This window comes from Abramis brama (genome assembly GCF_963993115.1).
Source record: "Abramis brama genome assembly, chromosome: 1".
Classification (NCBI taxonomy): domain Eukaryota; kingdom Metazoa; phylum Chordata; class Actinopteri; order Cypriniformes; family Leuciscidae; genus Abramis; species Abramis brama.
This window is the reverse complement of record NC_139963.1, coordinates 8855699-8878245: the sequence shown is the minus strand read 5'-3', so window position 1 is coordinate 8878245 and position 22547 is coordinate 8855699. Positions and strand designations below refer to the sequence as shown.

Sequence of the window (22547 nt, the reverse complement as noted above, 5' to 3'; positions counted from 1 at the left end):
TGAACAACTATATACACAGGGGTATTGAAATCAAATCCATTTCTCTAATTACAAAATAAGTTTTCCTACTTATGACACTTCGCAGTTTATCCACTGTGACGTAGAAAAGATGAAAAATCATAATTTGCCAAAAAAAGAAATAATAATAAAAAATAATTCAAAAGTAGATCAGAATTGTACAAAGCTCAAAATGTAGCATTTCAGCTCTTATATATGGAAATATAGGATAGCTTATATGACATCGAAAATATAGTCATTCATCAATTAATGTGTAACCTGTACATGTATTTAATCAGTTTATTTTGTTCGCCAGTTCTGTGCCATTATATTTAGGGATTTATTATATTTAAGAATCCATGCTCTTTATCTTTCCATAGATTATTACTAATGATACAGGTCAGGGTATTTTTTTATTGCTTCCAAAAACCCCACTTGTGAATGACACTATTAAATATATAAATGCAACTCTACATTTTCATGCATTAAAAACATTTATATGCGAGTATGAATTTAAATCATAAACAATAAAATTATAAAGGCAACATGTTGTTTTGCAAAATATTATTTTAAATATATATATATATATAAAAGGGCATAAATTTGGAATAAAAATGTTTCTTTTCGGATTTAAACATTTACATACCCTAGTCAGTATAGGGAAATTTACAAATTAGATACACAAAATACAACTTATTAAGTAAAACGTCCAGATTTTTAAAATGTAATAATATTTTAAGTCATTCATAATATATATTTAAATTACAATAGTATATATATATATTACATTTATTTATTTATTATATTATTTAATATAATGAATTTAATTTAATTTATTATAATTAATTTAATTTATAATAACATTTTCAGCCTTCTCTCTTTCTTTCTTTTTTCTTTTTTTTAGCGCCCCCTATGAAAACTCCAGTTTAAAAATCCCTGGCAACACAGTGACAGAAGGCAACCTTCCGTCCGTCCGAGGAAAGCAATTCTTGAATTGAAAAGGATCCATGTTAAAAGTTAGACAGCAACCGATTTACGCCCTCTGATTGGACACTGTAGCGATGAATGAAGTGTGTCGTCACGGTCGTTCTCAACCCCGATTGGCCGCTCCGTCACGTCAATCACGCCTGCACACGCCCTTTCATAATGCAGCATGGGGGAAGAGAACGTAACAAAATGACGGCTTCGTAGCGGAATACAGTCTTAACATCAAAACAGATCAAACGATTCGCAATCGTTCACGGATGGGTACGTATCTGATGTTATTCGCATGCGTTTGGTGACAAATGATATACCAAATAACTGTTAATTCCCGAGAAAACCCCTGAGTGAGGGTTAGAAGCAGCACATTGCAGCAGTTTTGAACGCCACGTTCGCTTTGTGAGGCGGTCCGGGTCAGGAAGTGAAGCCGTTTATATCGGCAGTAAACCGCCCGCGATGGTTGTCGCGACATTTTCCCTGCGTTAAATACACAAACGTGCCGAAGCGTCGAAGAAACCCGCTCTGTTTACGCTAAAGCAGATGCTAAACTAGCTCGCTAGCTTGTGTGACTAGCAGCTCTTAGTAACTAGCGACTGCGGCGCGTATTCTGACCCGACCCGCGCAAAACACATTCTCCACATTGACATTAATAGCGTATCTTGTGGTAAACAACCCGAGCTGGCGAGTATAAGCCCGTCCATCACGGTGTCCTTGATCATCACATGTTTCTGTGGACTGAATCCCCATTAACTGCATCATAATAACCTCTAATAAACCTCAGATACATGAAATACTGCCACGAACGTGTGGATATTGTGCGGCGTAATGGTAACTTAGATTAGTAACATTTCTAGGCTGTGTCACAAAACATAACACACATCTGCTGTCTACCTAGAGCTCAGCTGCACGTGTTGTAACGTAATGGCCAAAACTGCTGTCATTTACACGATTCGAGGCTTCATAACCCGAATAGAGAAACTTTAAGTGTATTTTAATAAACTAACTGTCTAAATGAAGAGTCAAACACGACGGTTAGACACATGAAGTGGTTTAGAAAGACTAGTAGGGATTAGTAAAGGCCACATGAGTCCTCATTGGACACGTGCTTTTAGCCGGATATGGGCTACACTTTAGACTTCGAGACACTGGGCTAAGGTTTTCTGTGTTCTTGTTACATGTACTTACTGCAGAAAATTATGCATTATTAAATGTTACTAACATATGGAATCTTGTTTCCACCACAGGATACGAAAATCAAAAATGTATAGCGACTTTTTGTCTCTTTTCTCTCAGAATTACCTGATATAAACTCACAATTGCAAGAAAACAGTCAGAATTGAGTGATTATAAATTCACAAATGTGAGTTATAAACTAATAATTCTAAGAAAAAACTGCACTTCATAACTGGCAAATGCGACTATATATATCTTTATATCGAGAAAATAAGTCAGAATTGTGAGAGAAAAAGTCTCAATTATCTTTTAAAATGTTTTATTCTGTGGCGGAAAGTAACAAGCTTCCATACTAATAACCCTATAGTAAGTATGATGTGTATTAATATTACTAATACAGAACTTTAATGTACAGTTACACTGTAACAACACCTTAAAATAGTGGGTTTTACTTTATTATGGTGTAATTGTTACAGTGTAATTATTTAAATACTGAGTAATAATAATTAACTACATGTACTTACTATAGGGTTAGGGTTTGGTTGAGGGTTAGTTGCATATAATTATGCATGATTTACTGTTATTACTACGGTAAGTACATGTAACATATGTAACAAGGACACCTTTAAATAAAGTGGAACCAGATACTGTTCCATATGGAGAAATAAATGAAACATTTATTTTGATATAAATCTCTCATGGCGTACGTCAATAATGTTGAGGAAAAGTTGGTAAAACGGCATTAATTGTAATTTTTTAACTCTTCATAACTTTGTTTTTTCATGTAGACTTTCTCAAGCCCCTTTCACACACAGCGTTGATCCCACAGAAGTGCCATAGAGTTGCTTGAGTGCCTTCTGTGTGAGCGCAAACACATCCCGGGATTGATGGGGGACTGGTAACATTGCCGGGATCAGTCCTGGAACGCAGTGACGTATTCGCCTAATCGTGCGACTCTTTGACTGGGGAATTTAACTCTAGCGTTTACGTCATTTCACGTCACATCCTGATGTCACGTGTCTTTACGGGATGTGTGTGAACGCATGCACAGATTCCAGAAAATCACTGAATGTGAATAAACCAAAATCAAACTATCCCAAGATATCAGTGTATTTTCTGCAGTGTGAAAGGGGCTTTAAAGGGTTAGTTCGCCTAAAAATGTAAACTCTGTCAGTAATTACACTCTCCCTCATGTTGCTCCAACCCCGTAAGACCTTCGTTCATCTTCGTAACACAAATGAAGATATTTTTGATGAAATCTGAGAGCTGTCTCACTCCTCCATAGGCTGCTAGGTAATCTATATCTGCCGGCCCAGAAAAGTTAGTAAAGACATCGTTAAGATAGTCCGAGTGACTACAGTGGCTCAACTTTAAGATTATTACGTGATGAGAATATTTTTTGTGCGCAAAAATAACGACTTTATTCAACTCTTCATTTTCTTCGTAGTGTAACAGCGCAGCGCTTCTTTGTTGTACGTCACACGCATGACACACGACCAGCGTCGGCCAATAGTGAGCCTACGTTCTGAGACGTACAACCCAGAAGCGCTGCGCTGAACTCACTCAGAGACACACAGAAGAAAATTAAGAGTTGAATAAAGTCGGGTTGGAGCAACATGAGGGTGAGTGATTACTGACAGAATTGATATTTTTGGGTGAACTAACCCTTAATGGCATAAACGTGCAGTATGTTGTTTTTGAGAGTGCAACGCTAATTGCTCTATAGTTTGTTCTTGTGTTGTAATGGCGGTTCTTTTGTGTGTCGTTTTTCCATGGTGGCCGTAGTTACGTAATTTATCATGTTCATGACGATCGCTGACCTTTGATTGACAGTCGATCTAACCAATCAAAACGCCATTTTGTCCGACAAACAAACCAGACAGAAGAATGGTAGTAGATTAGCGATGGTGGACTTAAACTTGCAACATTGTTTGTTGACGTCTTTCCGCGGTTGAAACGACATACTTCAGACGTTCGCTCATGTGCGTTTCGTGCTATAACTAGTAGTGAAGAGGATCGGTTCAGAACTGAAGCGCCACAGCGATCTGTACGCCACAATAAAGAGGCACAAAACTCTCTTAAATTCTTAAATTATAATTTTAAAGCTAGACTTTTTCTCCTACTAAAAGTAGCCTAATCTGCTCTGTCTTGTCTGTCGGCGTTGTCAGTGTCGTCTCTGCTCCGTGATGTATTTTTAACATGACGTGTGGCTTGTCGGTCTTTGAAGGGTCAATTGACCATTCGCAGAGACCCGCCCCCTTTAGTTACTGTTGCTATGTCCGACAAGCCTCGCCGCTCACGACACCATGTTCTCACGCAGTGAAGTGTACATAGCGGAGCAGAGAGACACTGACAACGTGCCGACAGACAGGACAAGACCAGCTTACTTTTGATATGAAATTTGGTCATTTTTTAAATTGCATTTAAACAATAAATAGCGTTTTGTGGCTCTTTAATGTGTCTGACAGATCGCTGAGGCGCCTCAGTTGAAGCTGTTCCTATTCCTAATCATCTCTTCCTTCTAGTTAATGTATAACAAATGTTGTTTTAACCGCGGAAAGACGTCAGTACACCGTTTTTCAAGTTCGAATCCTCCAACGTGATCTACTAACTCTCCTGAACGCTTTGTCGGACAAAAATGGTGGATTCGACGGATGGCGGATTATGATTGGTCAGATCGCCTGTCAATCAAACTCCCTGCGAAGGGTCAATTGAGTTTTTGTTTCCAATAGAAAATAAATTAAAGGAGTTTAAAGTGGGATGTCGTTAGACTGTGGCTCAACCCTCAGTGAAATACTACTGATAAATACTTGTCCGGCGATGGAGACTTTATACCTCGCTGAGAGTTGTCTTTCTTGACAGTATTTCAGCTGTACGTTTGCCGTTGTGTAGAATCAGAGCTGGCAGTGCTGAATTAATCACTCTTTTGATGTAATCGGCCAAACGGTATTTCACACAGTTCAGTTTGAGCGGCTGGTTTCTCAGACCGTAATAGTGACGGGATCCTATATGAGACAGAAAACAAAGAGCGCTGGATGAGCCTGTGTCATCTAGCCTGTATTTATTCACAGTCCATAGGAATCTAAACTTGCAAATGTATTGTTTGTCAGTGATGAAGGAGCTCTCCATTGCGTGTAGATTGTGGCCGACTCTTTATTGCTGGGAAGGACAGTTTATGTCTGTATGTAATATATTAATAATAGTATCAAAATATGACACTTTTTAGGGCCCAAGCATTGATTTATGGCTCGTATACATGTTGGAGTTCCTTTTATATTTTTAGTTATAAGTTATATTACATTTTATTAGTCTATTTTAGTCAATAATTGAATCATTCTAGCGTTCAAACTTGATATGTAGTTTCTCTGTGCAATTGAGTTTCCTTGAGCACAAACTGATTAAATTCGGGAGATCTATATTCCTGCTCTAAGATCCACTGTTGAATATATGTGTACGCGTGTGAGCGGTCGAGATGCTGGTGAGGAGGAGTGTGTGTTTCATCAGTGTTGTGCAGGACGACGAGTGCACGTGAAGGTCAGTCTGCCCTTGGGTCTCTGATGCATGTGTGGCTCGGCTCTGTACGTCAGCACTAGACCTGATGAGTAAGACCGTGCAGAACACAACTCAGCCTTTACCGCTCATCTGTGTCCTCAATGCACCAAACCACGAACAAATTATATTTCACTTGTATTTTAAGGTGTCCTTGTTACTGTGTAATTATACATTTAAGGGGTAATAAAAAAAGTATTCATTACTGGGTAATATTAATATTAATTTTAACATATACTTAATATAGGGTTATATAATATAGCGTGGGATCTGATCTTACTGTTTTATAATTTAAATATATTATGTCGTTCTCTTTTAATGTCTTTCTGTGTAATGCATTTTTCTTTTACATTAAGAATTATGGGTAACACTTTTATTTTACAGTGTCCCTGTTACATCTACATGTAAATTATGCATAATTACATGTAATCAACCCTCAACCAAAACCTGATCCTACCCTATAACCCCATAGTAAGTACATGTTGTTAATTAATATTAATACTCACACTTTATTTTAAGGTGTCATTTATAAGTACTAACCGAATTATGTAAAAACGGTAACAACTTTTACATTAAGGCCAAATTATTTGATGTTATTTAATGCATAAACTAACATTAACTAACAATGAGCAATGCATTTGCTAAAGTATTTATTTGTCTTCGTTTACTTCGGTTTATCAAAAATACAGCTGTTCATTTTAGCTGAACTCTATTAAATAACAGTAGCAACTCTTGATTTTAATAATATATTGGTAAATTCACTTTAACCGAGATTAATTTGTGCTTTAGAAATATTTTAACTATTATGGTCAACTTATGTCAACAATTGGAAAGGACTCGTTGTAAAGTGTGACGATAAAAACATGTGACCCCCGGTTTCACAGACTTAACTGAAAGCCACTTGCACTGAGATTTCTTAAAATATATCAGTGCCATTGTTTTGTTTTGCACACCAGTAATGTTTTTTTTTCTAAGGCATTTTTCTAAAAGCCATGCAATCCATGCAGTGTGCATTTACAAACATTTGTCTTTCTGAAGAGCTCAGTGAATTCAAGCGTGGTGCTGATAGGCCGCCACATGTGCAATAAGTCAATTCGTGAAATTGGTGTTATTGGAAAGTGGGAAGCGTTTCTGTAGAGTGATGAATCAAGCTTACTTTGTTTGGCAGTCTGATGGGCGAGTCTGGGTTTGGTGGATGCCAGGAGAACATTACTTGCCGGATTGACAAGAAGTTTGGTGGAGGAGGATTATGGCGTGGGGTTGAGCTAGGGCTGTGCAATTAATTGAATTTCGATTTTGGCTCCCAGCGATCACCAAAATAGTACAATCGAGTGAAAACGATTATTTTGCCATGTTCTGTTTTGCAAGAACACTCTTATTTTGTCGCGGTTTGTGAAATTGCGTCTTGGAGAAAGTTTTAAAATGATTGATTTGATTTTATAATCTGTGTGGATTAATTTAGGATACTAATACAATCTACATACTAAAGTGAATCAATGTTTGCGGGGGAATTTCCCGCATTATAAGTGGTAGACCCGCGGGAATTATTAAAATACTCATTGAAGTATTATCTGTTATATTATTTATTTCAGTAGTTCAAAAAGTACAATCAATGTTCAAATTTAGATTTTTTTTTTAAAGAATTGTTGAAACGTGTCTTTTTTAATAAATGCAACACGTTCCCAAAGTCATATGAAATAATCGTGATTTCAATACTGACCAAAATAATCGTGATTTATGATTTTTTTCATAATCGAGCAGCCCTAGGTTGAGCTAGGCTCCTTACCGCCAGTGTAGGAAAAAAAAAAAATAATAATTTGGACAATGCTATTCTTCCAACTTTGTGGGAACAGTTCAGGGATGGCCCCAGTGCACAAAGCATGGTCCATAAAGACATGTTTGGATGAGTTTGGTGTGGAAGAGCTTGATTGGCCCGCACAGAGCCCCGTCCTCAACCCCATCCAACATCTTTGGGATGAACTGGAATGGAGATTGTGAGCCAGGCCTTCTCGTCCATCATCAGTGCCTGACCTCACAAACCCTCTACTGGATGAATGGGCGAAAATTCCCACAAAACACTCAAAAATCTTGTGGAAAGCCTTCCCAGAGGAGTGGAAGATGTTATGGCTGCAAAGGCGGACCAACTCCATATTAGTATGTGTATTTAAAATATGATGGCAGTACTGTCCCTGTTGGTGTAATGGTCAGGATTCTCAATGCTTTAGTCCATACAGTGTGTAGTCACTGGTATGAGCCGTCCATTAGCTTGAAGGGAGTGTTATCTCACTGCACTGGGAATGATCTCACATCCGGTCTCTTCGAGAACAACAGCCGCAGTGAAGGCCAGTGCAGGCGTAATGAGCCGTTCGCCCTGCGTGACATTACTCATTCGTGGTTTATTCCAGTACTTAATGATTTAAACAATGTAGTAAGGTTTGTAATATTTCAACCTAGAGGAAAATGTATTAAAAAAAAACCTTGTTTGTGTATCATTTAATCTGCCGTTGTGCTTTATTGGTGTGATTTTCTGCATGTATCATTCCTGGTCATTTGGATGCCCTGTCCGTGTCTGTTGCATCGACTTCTGTTCAGTCTCAGCAGTGCCTGATGGGTGTGTGCACGTTTGCCCAGTAGCAGCGCAGTGGCTGTTATGTAACTAGACACCTGCCCCGTCCTGACTGCTCACCTATGGGATTTTGTTCAGACCCGATGTTTGGATGTTGCGTTTCATGTATCCTTGTGTTGTTATCTGTCAAAGCATTCAAAAGCTCTGTTATCGGGGTTAAATTACGTATTGTGTTACTGATGGCTTGATTGGTTTAACACGTTTATATTACAGGCTCATGTTTTTTACAAACGTGTCTCGCTTGGTTTGCCAGATAAGGTTGACATAAACCTGTGATATCTATTGGAATGACTTCCAATCAGATTTGTTGATCTGGATGAACTTTATACTAGCTTCAAACTCAAAGAATGGAAAATCATTGGTTTATTATTGGAGTTTTTCTAATTTTCTAAAATCTGTTTTTCCTCCTCAGTGACACATAATGCCGATAGTGGACAAGCTCAAAGAGGCCCTGAAGCCGGGCCGCAAGGACTCCAGCGATGAGGGCGACCTCAACAAGTTGCTGGCTTCATCCGCCAAGAAAGTGCTTCTACAGAAGATCGAGTTTGAGCCGGCCAGCAAAGGCTTCAGCTACCAGCTGGAAAACCTCAAAACGAAATATGTGATCCTGAATCCCAAGAATGATGGGGCAGCGGCACAGAGACCGTCTGAACCTGCTCAGATCAAGAGGCAAAGTAAGATCCCCAAGACTTTTTAAGGCATGCAGACCTGTGGGCCTTAAGCACATTTCTCAGGGTTGTTAATAAGGATTTATTATTTCAAAATTGATTGTAATTAAAATGAACAATTAAGAAATTAGATTTTAGTCAGGCTTAAAATATTTTGTTGGATTCTAATATTTCTTCTCTGAGATGCGTTTTATTCTGTTCATACTTTTGAAACTGTTTTTAATCTAGTTATTCCAAATTTAGTTGTAATTTTTAATTTATTTTTAACCAAAAACGGGTCTTAAAGGGTTAGTTCACCCAAAAGGGAAAATTAGCCCATAATTTACCCATCCTCAAGCCATGTATATGGTGTATATGACATTATTCTTTTAGACAAATACAATCGGAGTTATATTTAAAAAAATATATATCCTGGCTCTTCCAAGCTTTATATTGGGAGTGAATGGGAGGCCAAAATTTGAAGCCCATAAAAGTGCATCCATCCATCATTAAAGTGCTCCATACTGCTCCGGGGGGTTAATAAAGGCCTTCTGAAGTGAAGCAATGCGAAATATTCATATTTAGGGATGTCCCGATCCGATCACGTGATCGGAAATCGGGCCCGATCGCGTGTTTTCAGACTCGATCGGAATCGGACGTTACCTCCCGATCAGGACTCGGATATATATGTATTTATATTCTCATTATTTTTTTAACACCTCTATTATGCGGTGACACAGAGTTACGGCGGTTTCACACTGCACGCGTTATTAGAGTGTAAGCAGCGCAGGAGCAGTGTGTATGGTGAGCAGGAGCAGGACACCCGCGTTTTGCTTTCATACTGGCAGCGTTTGTCACGCGCGGCTGAACCGTGGGTTGTGTACAGACAGAGTCTATAATGGATAAGTTGGCATTGCTTTTTTTCGTTTTCAAATACATTTAAGAGAAAAGACTTGTCAAGAAGCTTATTTTATTAATAATTTCATTTATATAACTTTTGGTTCATCTTTGTTTTTATTGTTATGGCAACAAGTTTGTTTTTGGACATTTGTTTTCTTTTTAAATTGCTGTTGGTCATTTGATTGACTGTTTAAAACACAATAGATATCATCAATGAACTTTTTGGATAAAACTGCGGTGTATTTTGGCCATGATCAATGTATTGTCACTTTAATTCAGCAAAAGCGGCGCAGCAAAAATAGACTCGGCGCCGAAACGATCACGGCACTCCTGCTCTGCTCTGCTACGCACTGCCGCGCCGCCTCTGCGTGCGGTGTGAATGCTCTAAAGCCTGGTTTAATCTGTTAACATGGGCGGCGAATACGCGCTGCACGCTCTGTTTTAACAGTGCAGTGTGAAACCGGCGTAAGAGTTAGGAGTGCAGTTCCTAAAAGCACATTACTGGCTTTGCAAACACTGTGGCACTTTTATTTTTTATTTGTTTACATGCCTACCGGATATTTTAAGTTGAGGTGCTATTTGTTTATATATTAGACTTTTTTTAATATTTACTGTTGCACTAAAGTCCAAAAGTGAAGAATTTATTTATTACTTGATTGTTCAAGCTACCTCACAGAAGTGCTCTGTTTGTTAACAGAGTTGTTGAATGTTAAAATAAGGTGAATTAAATAAAAAATAAGGATTTTTTTGCATTATAGAAGTATCGGATCGGGACTCGGTATCGGCAGATACTTAAAATCAAATGACTCGGACTCGGACTCGAGGGCAAAAAAACCTGATCGGGACATCCCTATTCATATTTAAAACTTTAATAGCTATAATTACTAGCTTCATATACACCTAGGATGGCTTGATGGTGAGTAAATCATGGAGTAATTATAATTTTTTGGTGAACTATCCCTTTAAATCTATTCTATTCAATATTATAAAAATATTATATAACATTATATTTCTATGTAGTTTAACACAGGTATGTTTTTTCTTTCTCCAGAAAATAGCCTTGGTGTTAAAAACAAACAATTTTAAAAGTGTAATAGAAGTTATAAAAGTGTAATATCCTATATTATCCTGTATATCCTATAAAAAGGATATGTTTTTTTTTCCTCAAATGCCACGTAACACTTTTGTGTGTCTGAAATCGTACAAGTCCAGATTTCCCTAAATCAGACTGACAGACCTAGATAAAACAATTGAATTTTGCGTTCATCCAGCACGTCATTTGGACTAAAATTGCCCTCGAAGTTGTGCACTTTATCTGAGGTGATGCACTAGATGTTTTTAACCCTTCAAATATTCGTTTGCACATTGTCATGTACTCTTGGACTGACAGATGCTGATTGTAGCTTGACAACAGAAAACCCTCTGTAGCTTGAACTGCACACATAAACATAATCAATTATTCGTAAGTTGCGATCAAATTAGCAAAGTTTCAGTGAAATTGTGGGCAAAAAAGTCCCTCTGTGAATCAAAGAACTAATTTAAACAATTTAAACAAGCTCACAAAGAACTAATTTAAAATCCAAGCAGCTTTTAGTAGGTCAACGTAGCGAATTCATTTGACAAACTTAAAACCTGATGCAAAATCTGCGTGGGAAAATCTTTTGCCCTCATGTTAAATTCCTGATAGCATGGTTTACTGTTGAAATGATTTCATTTGCCAGTGAGAATTCACTAAACAATGATAAATGTGCACCTTAATACTGCACATCATATCACCAAATACCATGTGCATGTAGTTTTATATTTGATCTTCATATGGTTTAGAATGCAAGTAAAGGTATTTTTCTTCTAATAAACTGGTCTCCTCTTTTCCGTCAGTATCAGAGAGCCTGAGCGTTGGCCAGAGCGACGGGATCCCCGCTCCTCAGAAGATGCTCTTCCCGGGGAACAAGCTGTCCATGAAGTGGGAGCGAGTGTATCGGGTTGGAGCCGGACTCCACAACCTGGGCAACACCTGCTTCCTCAACTCCACTGTGCAGTGTCTCACCTACACCCCCCCGCTGGCCAACTACCTCCTCTCAAAGGAGCACAGCCGATCCTGTGAGAAAGCACTTTACTCAACTCAATCTACGCTAGTATGCTCATGTGAATGTCTGACCTTCAGCATTGTGGTGGTAGCGAACACTAGTGCTCAACAGGGTGGTAGTTACTAGGGATGTGACCGAAGCCTAAATCCGAATTCGTAAAGGCACTGAAAATGAATAGCGCATTCTACGGAGCCCCTAGAGGGACATGGTTAGGATTAGTGTAGTAGTCAGATTTCACTTATCATGTAAAGATAGTAAAGAGAGATGACTAACAGGACTATTCGGTGCGCAACAGATCCTGAGCGTCATTAACAAATATCTTATCTTGTATAATATGTGGTCAGTAGCTGCCGCTCACTATACATGGATAATTTGTGATCATGAATTCGAAAGTGAAAGTAAATAGCACGCGTTCACGTTAAAAAGCTATTTCGATACCCCGCATATTGATAGCAGCTCTCTGATGGTCGCAACTTATATACAGTATAATTATCCAACTGTAGAATTGTGAGAGATCACACAAGCATTGAAATCACCATATGTAGAATTAGGGCTGGGCGATATGGCCAAAAATCATATCTCTGTATTTTTTGGTTAAATGGCGATATACGATATATATCTCGGTACTTTCTATGTTTTTCTTTTTGAATAAAGAAAATCTGTATTTATATATAAAAAAATATATATTTCACATCCTGTCCAATGATATCCTACAAACAATGTTGATATTGAAGGATATGGCAACAAATATAGTGAATATAATGCAGGCTATGCAATATATTATGTGCAAAAAGGTGGTTAAAATCACATTACATTCTAACATTGTAATATTGCAATCTAAAAACAAAAATAATGCTTTTGTTTTTAAATTGACTAAAGACTAAACTAAAAATGAAAATTAAAAACAAAAGCACAAACTAATTATATTAGCCTGCATTTTATTACCCCATTATAATGGTCACTTTCATAAAAATATACCTGTAGGTTTAAAATTCCACACATGGCACATTTATTGTCTCCAACAACAAATATTTTAGCAATATGTATATTTTAGTCAGAATTATTGCGGTAATATAAATTGCGGTAATATAAGTAATTTATTTTTGTGATGCAAAGCTGAATTTTCATCAGCAAGTACTTGGTGTCTTATGATCCTTCAGAAATCATTCTAATATGCTGATTTATGATCAATGTTGGAAACAGTTGTGCTGCTTAATATTTTTTTTATAACCTGAGATACTTTTTTCAGGATTATTTGATGAATAAAAAGTTAAAAAGAACTGTATTTATTTAGAATAGAAATCTTTTGTAACAATATACACTACCGTTCAAAAGTTTGGGAACAACAACTTTTTAAAAAAAAAGAAATGAGTACTTTAATTCAACAAGGATGCGTTAAATTGATAAAAGGTGATGGTAACAATTTATATTGTTAGAAATGTATTTATTTTGAATAAATGCTGTTTTTATGAATAAATGCTGTTAACGTTTTACTCATCAATGAATCCTGAAAAAAGTATTTCAAAAAATATATTAAACAGCACAACTGTTTCCATCATTGATAATAACTGAGTATCAAATTATCATATTAGAATGATTTCTGAAGGATCATAAGACACCAAAGACTGGAGTACTTGCTGATGAAAATTCAGCTTTGCATCACAAAAATAAATTACATTTTAAAATATATTAAAAAAGAGAACCATTATTTTAAATTGTAATAATATTTCATAATATTACTGTTTTTTTTTTTTTTTTTAACTGCAGGCTTGATGAGCATAAGAGACTTCTTTCAAAAACATTAAAAATAGTAATGTTTCCAAACTTTTGACTGGTACTGTATGTTTAGGACAAATTGTACTATGTACTTTCACTGCAGGAGCTCACACTGCGTCCTCCGCTATTTTTCAGATGTGCTCGCTCGTATCAAACTACTGTATCGATATAAACGGTATTGTCTCATTCCATATCGTTTCAAAAAAATATATCGATATATATCGTACAAACTCGATATACCGCCCAGCCCTATGTAGAATGTGTCATTTTCTTTCCGAACATTATTCAAATTTGGGTTTGGGCGCCATGTCTGTGCTTTTAACTGGATGTTTAGCTAGCTATGCATGTGTTGACAGCTGTCAAAAAAAGACAGCTGTTGAAAGAACCAATTGAAATAATAAACAAACATTTTTTTTTTAGCTTATTTTATTGCTTGTTTTGTCTATTTTAAATCGCCTGAAGCCATTTTGAAGCCACCCCTCTTGGAAGTGTTCCCCTGGTTGAGAACCACTGGTTTAGAGTACATTTAGTTTTAAATAAAAATGCTAACATTGTAGCGGTTGCTGGTTTGTCCCATAGGATGTTTCCTGTCTGGAATTTACTACGATTGCTGATGTAAAGTCCCTCTTTTGCCTCCTTCAGGTCACCAGTCTGGATTTTGCATGATTTGCGTAATGCAGAACCACATCATCCAAGCCTTTGCCAACACGGGCAATGCCATCAAACCTGTATCGTTCATCCGAGATCTGAAAAGTAAGAGCTTCCACTGATAGCTTGGCCAAATTTGTTCAAACAAACATGCAACATTTTCAAATGGCTTTTTAAAGGGATAGTTCACCCAAAAATGAAAATTAGCCCATGATTTACTCACACTCAAGTCATCCTAGGTGTCTATGACATTCTTCTTTCAATCCAATTTAACATGTTACAATATAAAAATGATTGCTTCCGGCCAAACAGTCATACACGGTCTACTTGAGCAACTTCTGGCATCGGAAGTAGCGTAGTGCGTCATGGCGTAGCGTAAATATCAGCAGTATGTCACATTACTCACATTTGTGCTTTAGACTTGAGTCGAATCTGTATGTTTGTTTGGCCGGAAGCTAGTTATTTTACTTTATAAAGTGCTTTAAATCCACAAAAGCCATGTGGAACACTTTCATGATGGATAGATTCACTTTCATGATGGACAGATGCAGTTTTATGATGGATAGATGCACTTTTATGATGGATAGATGCACTTTTATGATGATAGATGCACTTTTATGATGGATAGATGAACAGATGCACTTTTATGATGGATAGATGCACTTTTATCATGGATAGATGCATTTTCATGATGGATAGATGCACTTTCATGATGGATAGATGCACTTTCATGATGGATAGATGCACTTTTATGGACTTCAAAACAGAAACTATCATTATAAAGCTTGGAAGAGCCAGGACATTTTTATATATAACTCTGATTGTATTCGTCTGAAAGAAGAATGTCGTATACTCCTAGGATGACTTGAGAGTGAGTAAATCATGGGCTAATTTTCATTTTCTGGGTGAACGATCCATTTAAGCTAGAGATGACTTGCACTTTACAGGAAGTGCTGCTGATGACTGTTGTAGCCTGTGACTAAGTGTTGAGTCATGAAACTGTTACTCCTAGGAGTTTCTGTTTCTTTTCTTGCTCCCATTATCCTCTGACATAACCTGATTATATATATATTATTTTAATCCTTCAGAAATTGCTCGCCATTTTCGATTTGGGAGCCAAGAGGATGCTCACGAGTTCCTGCGTTACACCATTGATGCCATGCAGAAAGCTTGTTTGAACGGATATCCCAAGTAAGAGCACAAGGAGTTTGTGAGTGAAACCCACAGAGTTTGCTTTATTGGATCAGAGGAGTGACACAAGCCCTTTTGTTCACAGGCTGGACAGACAGACACAGGCCACCACGCTGGTCCATCAGATCTTTGGGGGTTATTTGAGGTCAAGAGGTGAGCACAAACACCACATGAGGCTAAAACATTATGGATATCATAAATCAACAATAATAAAAATGCATGAGGATATAATTGAGAGATATTTTAGCTGTATCACCCAGCCTGATCGATGGATGGGTGAATAGATAGTCTTCAGTGTCACATGATCCTTTAATATGCTGATTTGCTTCCCAAGAAACATTTCTTATTCTTATCGATGCTGAAAACCATTTTGCTGCTTAATATGTTTGTGGAAACTGATACATTTTTTCCCAGGATTCAATCGAAGCTTGTTTCTGCCATGGAATAAAAAAGACAATTGCAACTTTTAAATCTCACAATTCAGATTTTCTTTTTTCTCGCAATTGTGAGTTTACATCCCACAATTCCTGGCTTTTTATTTGACTGTGCAATATAAAAAAACCGCAATTGTGAGGTATGAAGTCAGAATCCAGTGTCTTTATTTTGCATTCTCTGTTTTGGCAGTGAAGTGCTCTGTTTGTAAAAGCGTGTCAGACACGTACGACCCATACCTGGACATCGCTCTGGAGATTCGGGTGAGCCTCTGACTTGTGTTTTTCAAAGCCCTTTGGTTCATGTCAGGATGATGAATGTCTTTTGTCCCAGACTGAAACCTCCTCTGAATAACATTACCTCTCCATTTCAGCAAGCGGCCAACATCGTTCGCGCTCTGGAACTGTTCGTCAAGCCTGATGTTTTGAGTGGGGAGAATGCCTACATGTGTGCCAAGTGAGTTGTACACCCATATTTATACATCCTCAGTGCAGGCCAATCAAGCTCTTGATCCAGTAAGCAACCATTCACAACATACTTGCATCTCTTTAGTTGTTTCTTTTCTTGCTTTAGATGTAAGAAGAAAGTTCCAGCGTCTAAGCGGTTCACAGTTCACAGAACATCAAATGTGCTGACGCTGTCACTTAAACGGTTCGCCAACTTCAGTGGAGGGAAAATTACCAAGGTATCAGCCTAGCCTACACACGCCACTGCCACGCAAACGGGCCTTTAGTCTTGATCAACCCATTGATTGATGGTTTTCTGGTAGGATGTCGGCTACCCAGAGTTCCTGAACATTCGCCCGTACATGTCCCAGAGCACTGGAGATCCTGTGATGTATGGCCTCTATGCTGTGCTTGTGCACTCGGGCTACAGCTGCCATGCTGGACACTACTACTGCTACGTCAAGGTGAGCGCCGTGTGGTAAGGCTTTTAGATAAAACCTGCTTATTTCCTCATTTCAGAAAGATTGTTTTTGCTTTTGTTTTTTAAAGTGCCCTTTATTATGATGTTTTAAAGGTTCCTATTTGTTGGAGTCTCCTACAATAGGTTTACAGGCATCCGATCCACAATAGTGTTTCTATGACTTTCCAAAATTTGCCATCACTCCATTAGCTGTTGTATTAGAAACACTAGTTTTCTGAAATTTAATGCCAAGGTAATATAACGCACAGAATAATGTGTATAAATGTAAAATTTTACACGTGGTAATACTTGCTAGTCTGTCACTATTATTGGTTATTTCTCTCTGGAAAATTTATTCTGATTGGCCAATCGCAGCATTGAGTGGTCAAGTCTTTTGTATAATAATTGCTAAACTGTACCTTTCAATCTACCGACTCTATTTTCGAAGTCTTTATGTTTTTGTACCAATGCAAGTTAACTCTTTGGAGTCTTGGGCTATTTTGGCTGTTTTTGAGTGCTTTTTTTATTTTTATTTTGCGACATAAACAAATGTTTACCATACCAATGTTTGGGATCATTTTTTTCAGCACAACATCACCTATATGACCAGACAATTAGTTTTTCACTTTGATGTACTGTATCAACATACTGGACCCAAAATCACACAAAAAACACAAAATCCGAATAGAAAAATTACAGCTTTTTTACTACAAAAAACACAAACATGCTCAATGTAGCATTTTAAAAGGTTTAAAATGTAAACACAAGTTGTAAATGTCAACATATACAGGTACAATTCAGATATAATCAAGCTATATACAAAAAAAAAAGATTAAAAAAAAAGCGGGTGTAGCCATAGGCTTTTTTTTTTTCTTTTTAGCTTTGCCACTTTTTAAAACAGTTCATGCACACAATTATAAAGAGAGCTTTATTTAAGGCCTTGCATTCCCAGAGTATGAGGGTTCTCAAATAGTGCAAATACAGCATAAAAAAGGTAAAATTGAGATAAAATCAAACTATATACAGCACAAAGCAGGTGTGGCAATAGGCGTTTTTTCTTTTCTTTTTTGCTTAGAAACTCTACAAAACACTTCATGTACAATTACACAGACAGCTACATTACAGGGCTTTCCTTCCTTGAGTAAGAGGGGTTCCTAAATAGTCCAAATATACCATACAAAAGGTAAAATGAACACAAAATCAAACTATACATACAACTATTTACAACAAATATCAGGTGTTTTTTTTTTTTTTTTAAGGTTTTCATTTTCCTTCCACAAAAAACTCTAAATCTACTCCTAAACTACTCCTAAACTATCTACACTACTCTTAAACTACTCTCAAAATCTACTCAAACTCTTCCAAAAATTAGCAATAATATCTCTCTATATGTCTCTCTTTGTCTACTCCGTCAATCTCCCTCCTTTCAATTTCGCTTCTTTGCTCAGTTGGCTCCTCCTCCACTCCCTAAGAGCCTGAAGAGCAGAGTCAGCAGATTCACACATTTTTCTCCGTTTTGTTTTATGACAAAAACCGATGAAGTTATTAGAATAAATGCAATGCCTGTCGCATCCCATCTTGCGTTCTTTTACGAACGCGTCAATATTTTTTTTATATAAAGTTTAAATGATCATATCTCTGTTTTTTCTTGGTCTATCAACACAAAACAAAAAGTAGAATAGAGTTTCAAGCCAGCACTTTCGACAGAAGTGGACGGCAGCGCTCAACGTGACTTTGTTTTTATGCTTCGTCTTAAACTGGTTATGTGACTTGATCACGTTAAGAAGTTAAGTTAAGAAGTTAAGAGTTAAGACCTGATTGTTCATTGTAAAAGAGATTTTAATCTCAATGAGACTTCCTGGTAAAATAAAGGTAAATAAATTGTAGCTGTTGCAACTAAAAACAGTTATAGCTGCTGACTTCACTAAAATGAGCACAGATGACTTCAGTATTTTAATATGGTGAGCATGAAACCTTTGATAGATGACTAGAATCTCAGAAGTCCCCAGTTACACACACAAATAATCATTGATCGAAAGACACAAAGAGCTGGGAGAGAGACACTATTGCGTTGTTGATACATTTGATAGATGACTAGCCCAAGTTGATCATGTGTTGTCATCTTCATTTTTTATTTGTTTGGTTAATATTCTGGTGCAAATGTCCTTTGATAGGCCAGTAATGGGCAGTGGTACCAGATGAACGACTCAATGGTGCATTCCAGTAACATCAAGGTTGTCCTTAATCAGCAGGCCTATGTCCTCTTTTACCTGAGGTAATACTCAAGCTCTTTTATCTGCTGTTCATATTTAAGTAGCCAGTAGATATGCTTCATTGTTACAATTACATCTTTTGTGTTGTAGGATCCCTGAAAAGAAAAATACAGAGGCTTCAAATACAAAGCAAAACATGGTGCACTCTGGGAGAACTAACATGACACCGGAGCAGCCGAAGAAGAGCACATTCAATGGACCTTTGTCTTCACCACAGGTTGCAAAGGTAGGCATGTGTGACACCATCTGGAGATTTGATTTTAATAAAAACATAAAGGATTTGCTAAACCAAATCCCACTGATTTACGTTGAAGGAAACCCCCCTTTACTCACAAACTTTATAAATGGGTCAAACATGCACGGACTGGCCATCTGTCCGGGGTGCTTTCCCCTGCCTCTGGCCTAAGAAACTGGGCCAGGCTCCAGCCTTATGACCCTAGAAGGTCATATAAGGGTCAATGAATGAATGAAATTTGATTATATAATTATAATAATAACTTTATTCAGGACTAGGGATGCACCGATCCACATTTTTTCACTTCCGATCCGATCCCGATACCTGAATTTAGATATCGGCCGATACCGATACTATTCCGATACCAGAGCTGTGTTTGCTTTAATATTTTTGTTATCATTATTGTTTATTTTATATGATGCTGAAATAAACTTCTCTCAACATGCAAGTATGATATGTATGTAGGCTATGTATGTATGCATGTATGTCCCAAAAGGCAACTTGAGGTAAATTATAAGGTCAGAAAAGGAAGTAAAAAAACAGGAAATACTGTTAACAGGAAAAATCCCATTCTGAAAACAAATATGCAACTTTAAGGGTTTCAAATTGATTGTAATGTCAATATTTATTACATTCACAAAATGTCAAACACTAGCGTCTTGAAATATAAGAAAAGTGCAAGTGTAAACAGCTTACACACACACACACACACACTATCTGAAGGGTGATCCTCGCTCCGATGCAGTAACTCTCTCGATGAATGCTCGATCAACATCAGCATCTTGCGAACAGACGGATTTCACCTCAGACGCGCGTCAATTTCGCACTGGACGCGCGAATGGATTCAAAATATTCAAGCGTCCAACTAGACGCGAATTTGACGCGCTATTCGCGTTTGGTGTGAACGCACAGTAACGTGGTGCTTTTTTAAATGTTTGATTGCGTTCGCTGTGTTGTACGACGCGAGGGAGCTTTAAAGAGCTCTGAATCACGGCTTTGCAAACATTGCATTTAACGTTAGCTGTCTTGCTCTGCGGCGTTTCCAGTGTGAAGTATTTACACAAAGCGGACATGTGGCTAGCCGCAAACTGCGGAACGGATTTCTCTCATAACTCTGTGTCTCATTGAGCCGCGCCTCCGTTCAGGAAATCCATTCCGCAGTTTGCTGCCAGCTAGCAGACTCGCCGGCGGGAATGACTTTTGGAGTCATTTCAGCAGACAACATTAAAGCGCAGACATGACTCATGGATATCGGATATCTCCGCAGGTTGGATCGGGAAAATCCGATACGTGAATTACGCTGGTATCGGTCCCGATACCGATACTGGATCGGATCGGCCCCATCCCTATTCAGGACTCAAAATGGAAGGTCCATAGTACAGGTTTTTAAAAAAAATGACAAAATGACAGTAGTTACAACATAACAATAAAATATACAGTACATAGAAATAAATTAATAAAAAGTCAATAACTTTCACTTGTAATATACAAACAGGAGCGCCAATGTCTCCATAGTCTAGATCAGGGCTATTCAATTAGTTTCATTCGAGGGTCGCATTATCAAATCAAAAAGTTGAGGTGGGCCGGTGGGTTGGTTTGGGGGTTTATCTTATTTATTGAAACATAACAGTTTCAATAAATAAGTTAAAGTAACCCTAAAAAAGTATGGTATTTACTTGGAAATGTGGTTCCCAACAGTAGCTTATGCAAATATATAAAACCATAATAAATAAAAAACTTGATAATTTACAGCTGTGTACAACTATTTTCCTTGGAACAAATAAATTATTTATACAAACTTATAGCTGTTGGTGAGAAATAATAATAATTTTATTTATATTTGTTATGCTTAAATGAAAATATTCTGACAGTGAGACTTGTTAACCACAGGCTACTCACTCCCAATGTATAAAAAATGCCTAAACACAAGTTAAAAACTATACGCACCTTTACAAAGAAACTGACATCATTTCATAACAAGCATTAAAGGCCGTGTTGCAGGGTTAATTTTTCAACGAATTTGTGCAATTTACTTGTTGGTAATAAACATTTAAACTGTTATCCATTGTATTTTATGTTGTTGGGTATCACAAAACGGAATATCATACGAAAAAGTAGGTACTATCTTACAGCGGCTTGCAATTCTCCTTTCCACCACAATGCATTGCATTACGTCACGTTGGGGAGAGAATTTAATAAAGCCCGGCTAGCCCGCCTTGAGAGCATTGAGAGTGACTAGAGAGACGAGTAACTTAGTAGACGAGACGAGAGTATTCAGATAGCGCAGATTATAGATAAATAGATAAAGACATAGACATAGATAGACAGACAGATATAGATAGATAGATAGGCTAGTATAGAGAGAGATAGGCAGACAGCCAGATAGCATAACGTTAGCATAGATAGCTAGCAGCTAGATAGATAAATATATAGAAATATATAGTAGGTAGATTGTCAATGGTGAACTACTGTGTTTGTGCTGAGTGTAAAAACTCTGGATGCTGAGTGAGGCACGTCACATCTGGTCACTGGGTGAGCTCCTCGACCAGCGACCAAAACGCACTCACTTCCCTACACAGCACAAGCTTTCTAACGCAGTTTCCATGGGACGGCACCGCCGGCGCCCACACAAGCACCTGCCAAACACATCGACAGACACGCGGCGGCTACGTTTGCAACAACATTTTCACCAGAGGAAGAGATAAACGCTAAGAAACGCCCATATATCTAGCATGATGCCTTCTATTTCTACAGTAGATGACAAAGACAAAGTTTACCAGTACTACGTCTACATCACTATGACAAAGGTTAGCGGTACTTATCTGAACTAACGTCATGATCACTTCTACTAGATATAAAGAAAACGTTGATTTTTCACTCGGTGCTATTCAATGACAGTAAAAAAAAAAAAGTGCCGTTAGTGCACTGTTGCTCGTAGACTATTTTTTACAGTCTATGGTAGAATAGCTCCAGTGCTCATTTCTGCGTTGCTAAATGAACTCACCAGGCCACTTCACCAACTCTCCACTCATTCTCCTCGGACCATGCATTTAATTAAGTATTTATGACATTGTGGCGGCGTTCAAGTGCGTTTAACTCGTAAATACGATCTATACGAGATGACTT

At 37.6% G+C, this 22547-nt stretch overlaps 1 protein-coding gene across 1 annotated transcript in view; it reads left to right on the top strand.

The window, feature by feature from the left end:
- The first annotated feature begins 1122 nt into the window (after window positions 1–1122).
- Window positions 1123–22547, top strand: part of usp36 (ubiquitin specific peptidase 36) — a 39767-nt gene continuing 18342 nt past the window's right edge. The window contains exons 1-12 of the mRNA XM_084115518.1: window positions 1123–1245; window positions 8739–9000; window positions 11752–11973; window positions 14379–14489; window positions 15473–15575; window positions 15661–15728; window positions 16200–16270; window positions 16381–16463; window positions 16581–16692; window positions 16777–16917; window positions 19088–19188; window positions 19277–19412. Coding sequence (XP_083971644.1) covers window positions 8748–9000; window positions 11752–11973; window positions 14379–14489; window positions 15473–15575; window positions 15661–15728; window positions 16200–16270; window positions 16381–16463; window positions 16581–16692; window positions 16777–16917; window positions 19088–19188; window positions 19277–19412 — 1401 coding nt within the window. The 5' untranslated portion in view covers window positions 1123–1245; window positions 8739–8747. The remainder of the gene's footprint in view (window positions 1246–8738; window positions 9001–11751; window positions 11974–14378; window positions 14490–15472; window positions 15576–15660; window positions 15729–16199; window positions 16271–16380; window positions 16464–16580; window positions 16693–16776; window positions 16918–19087; window positions 19189–19276; window positions 19413–22547) is intronic.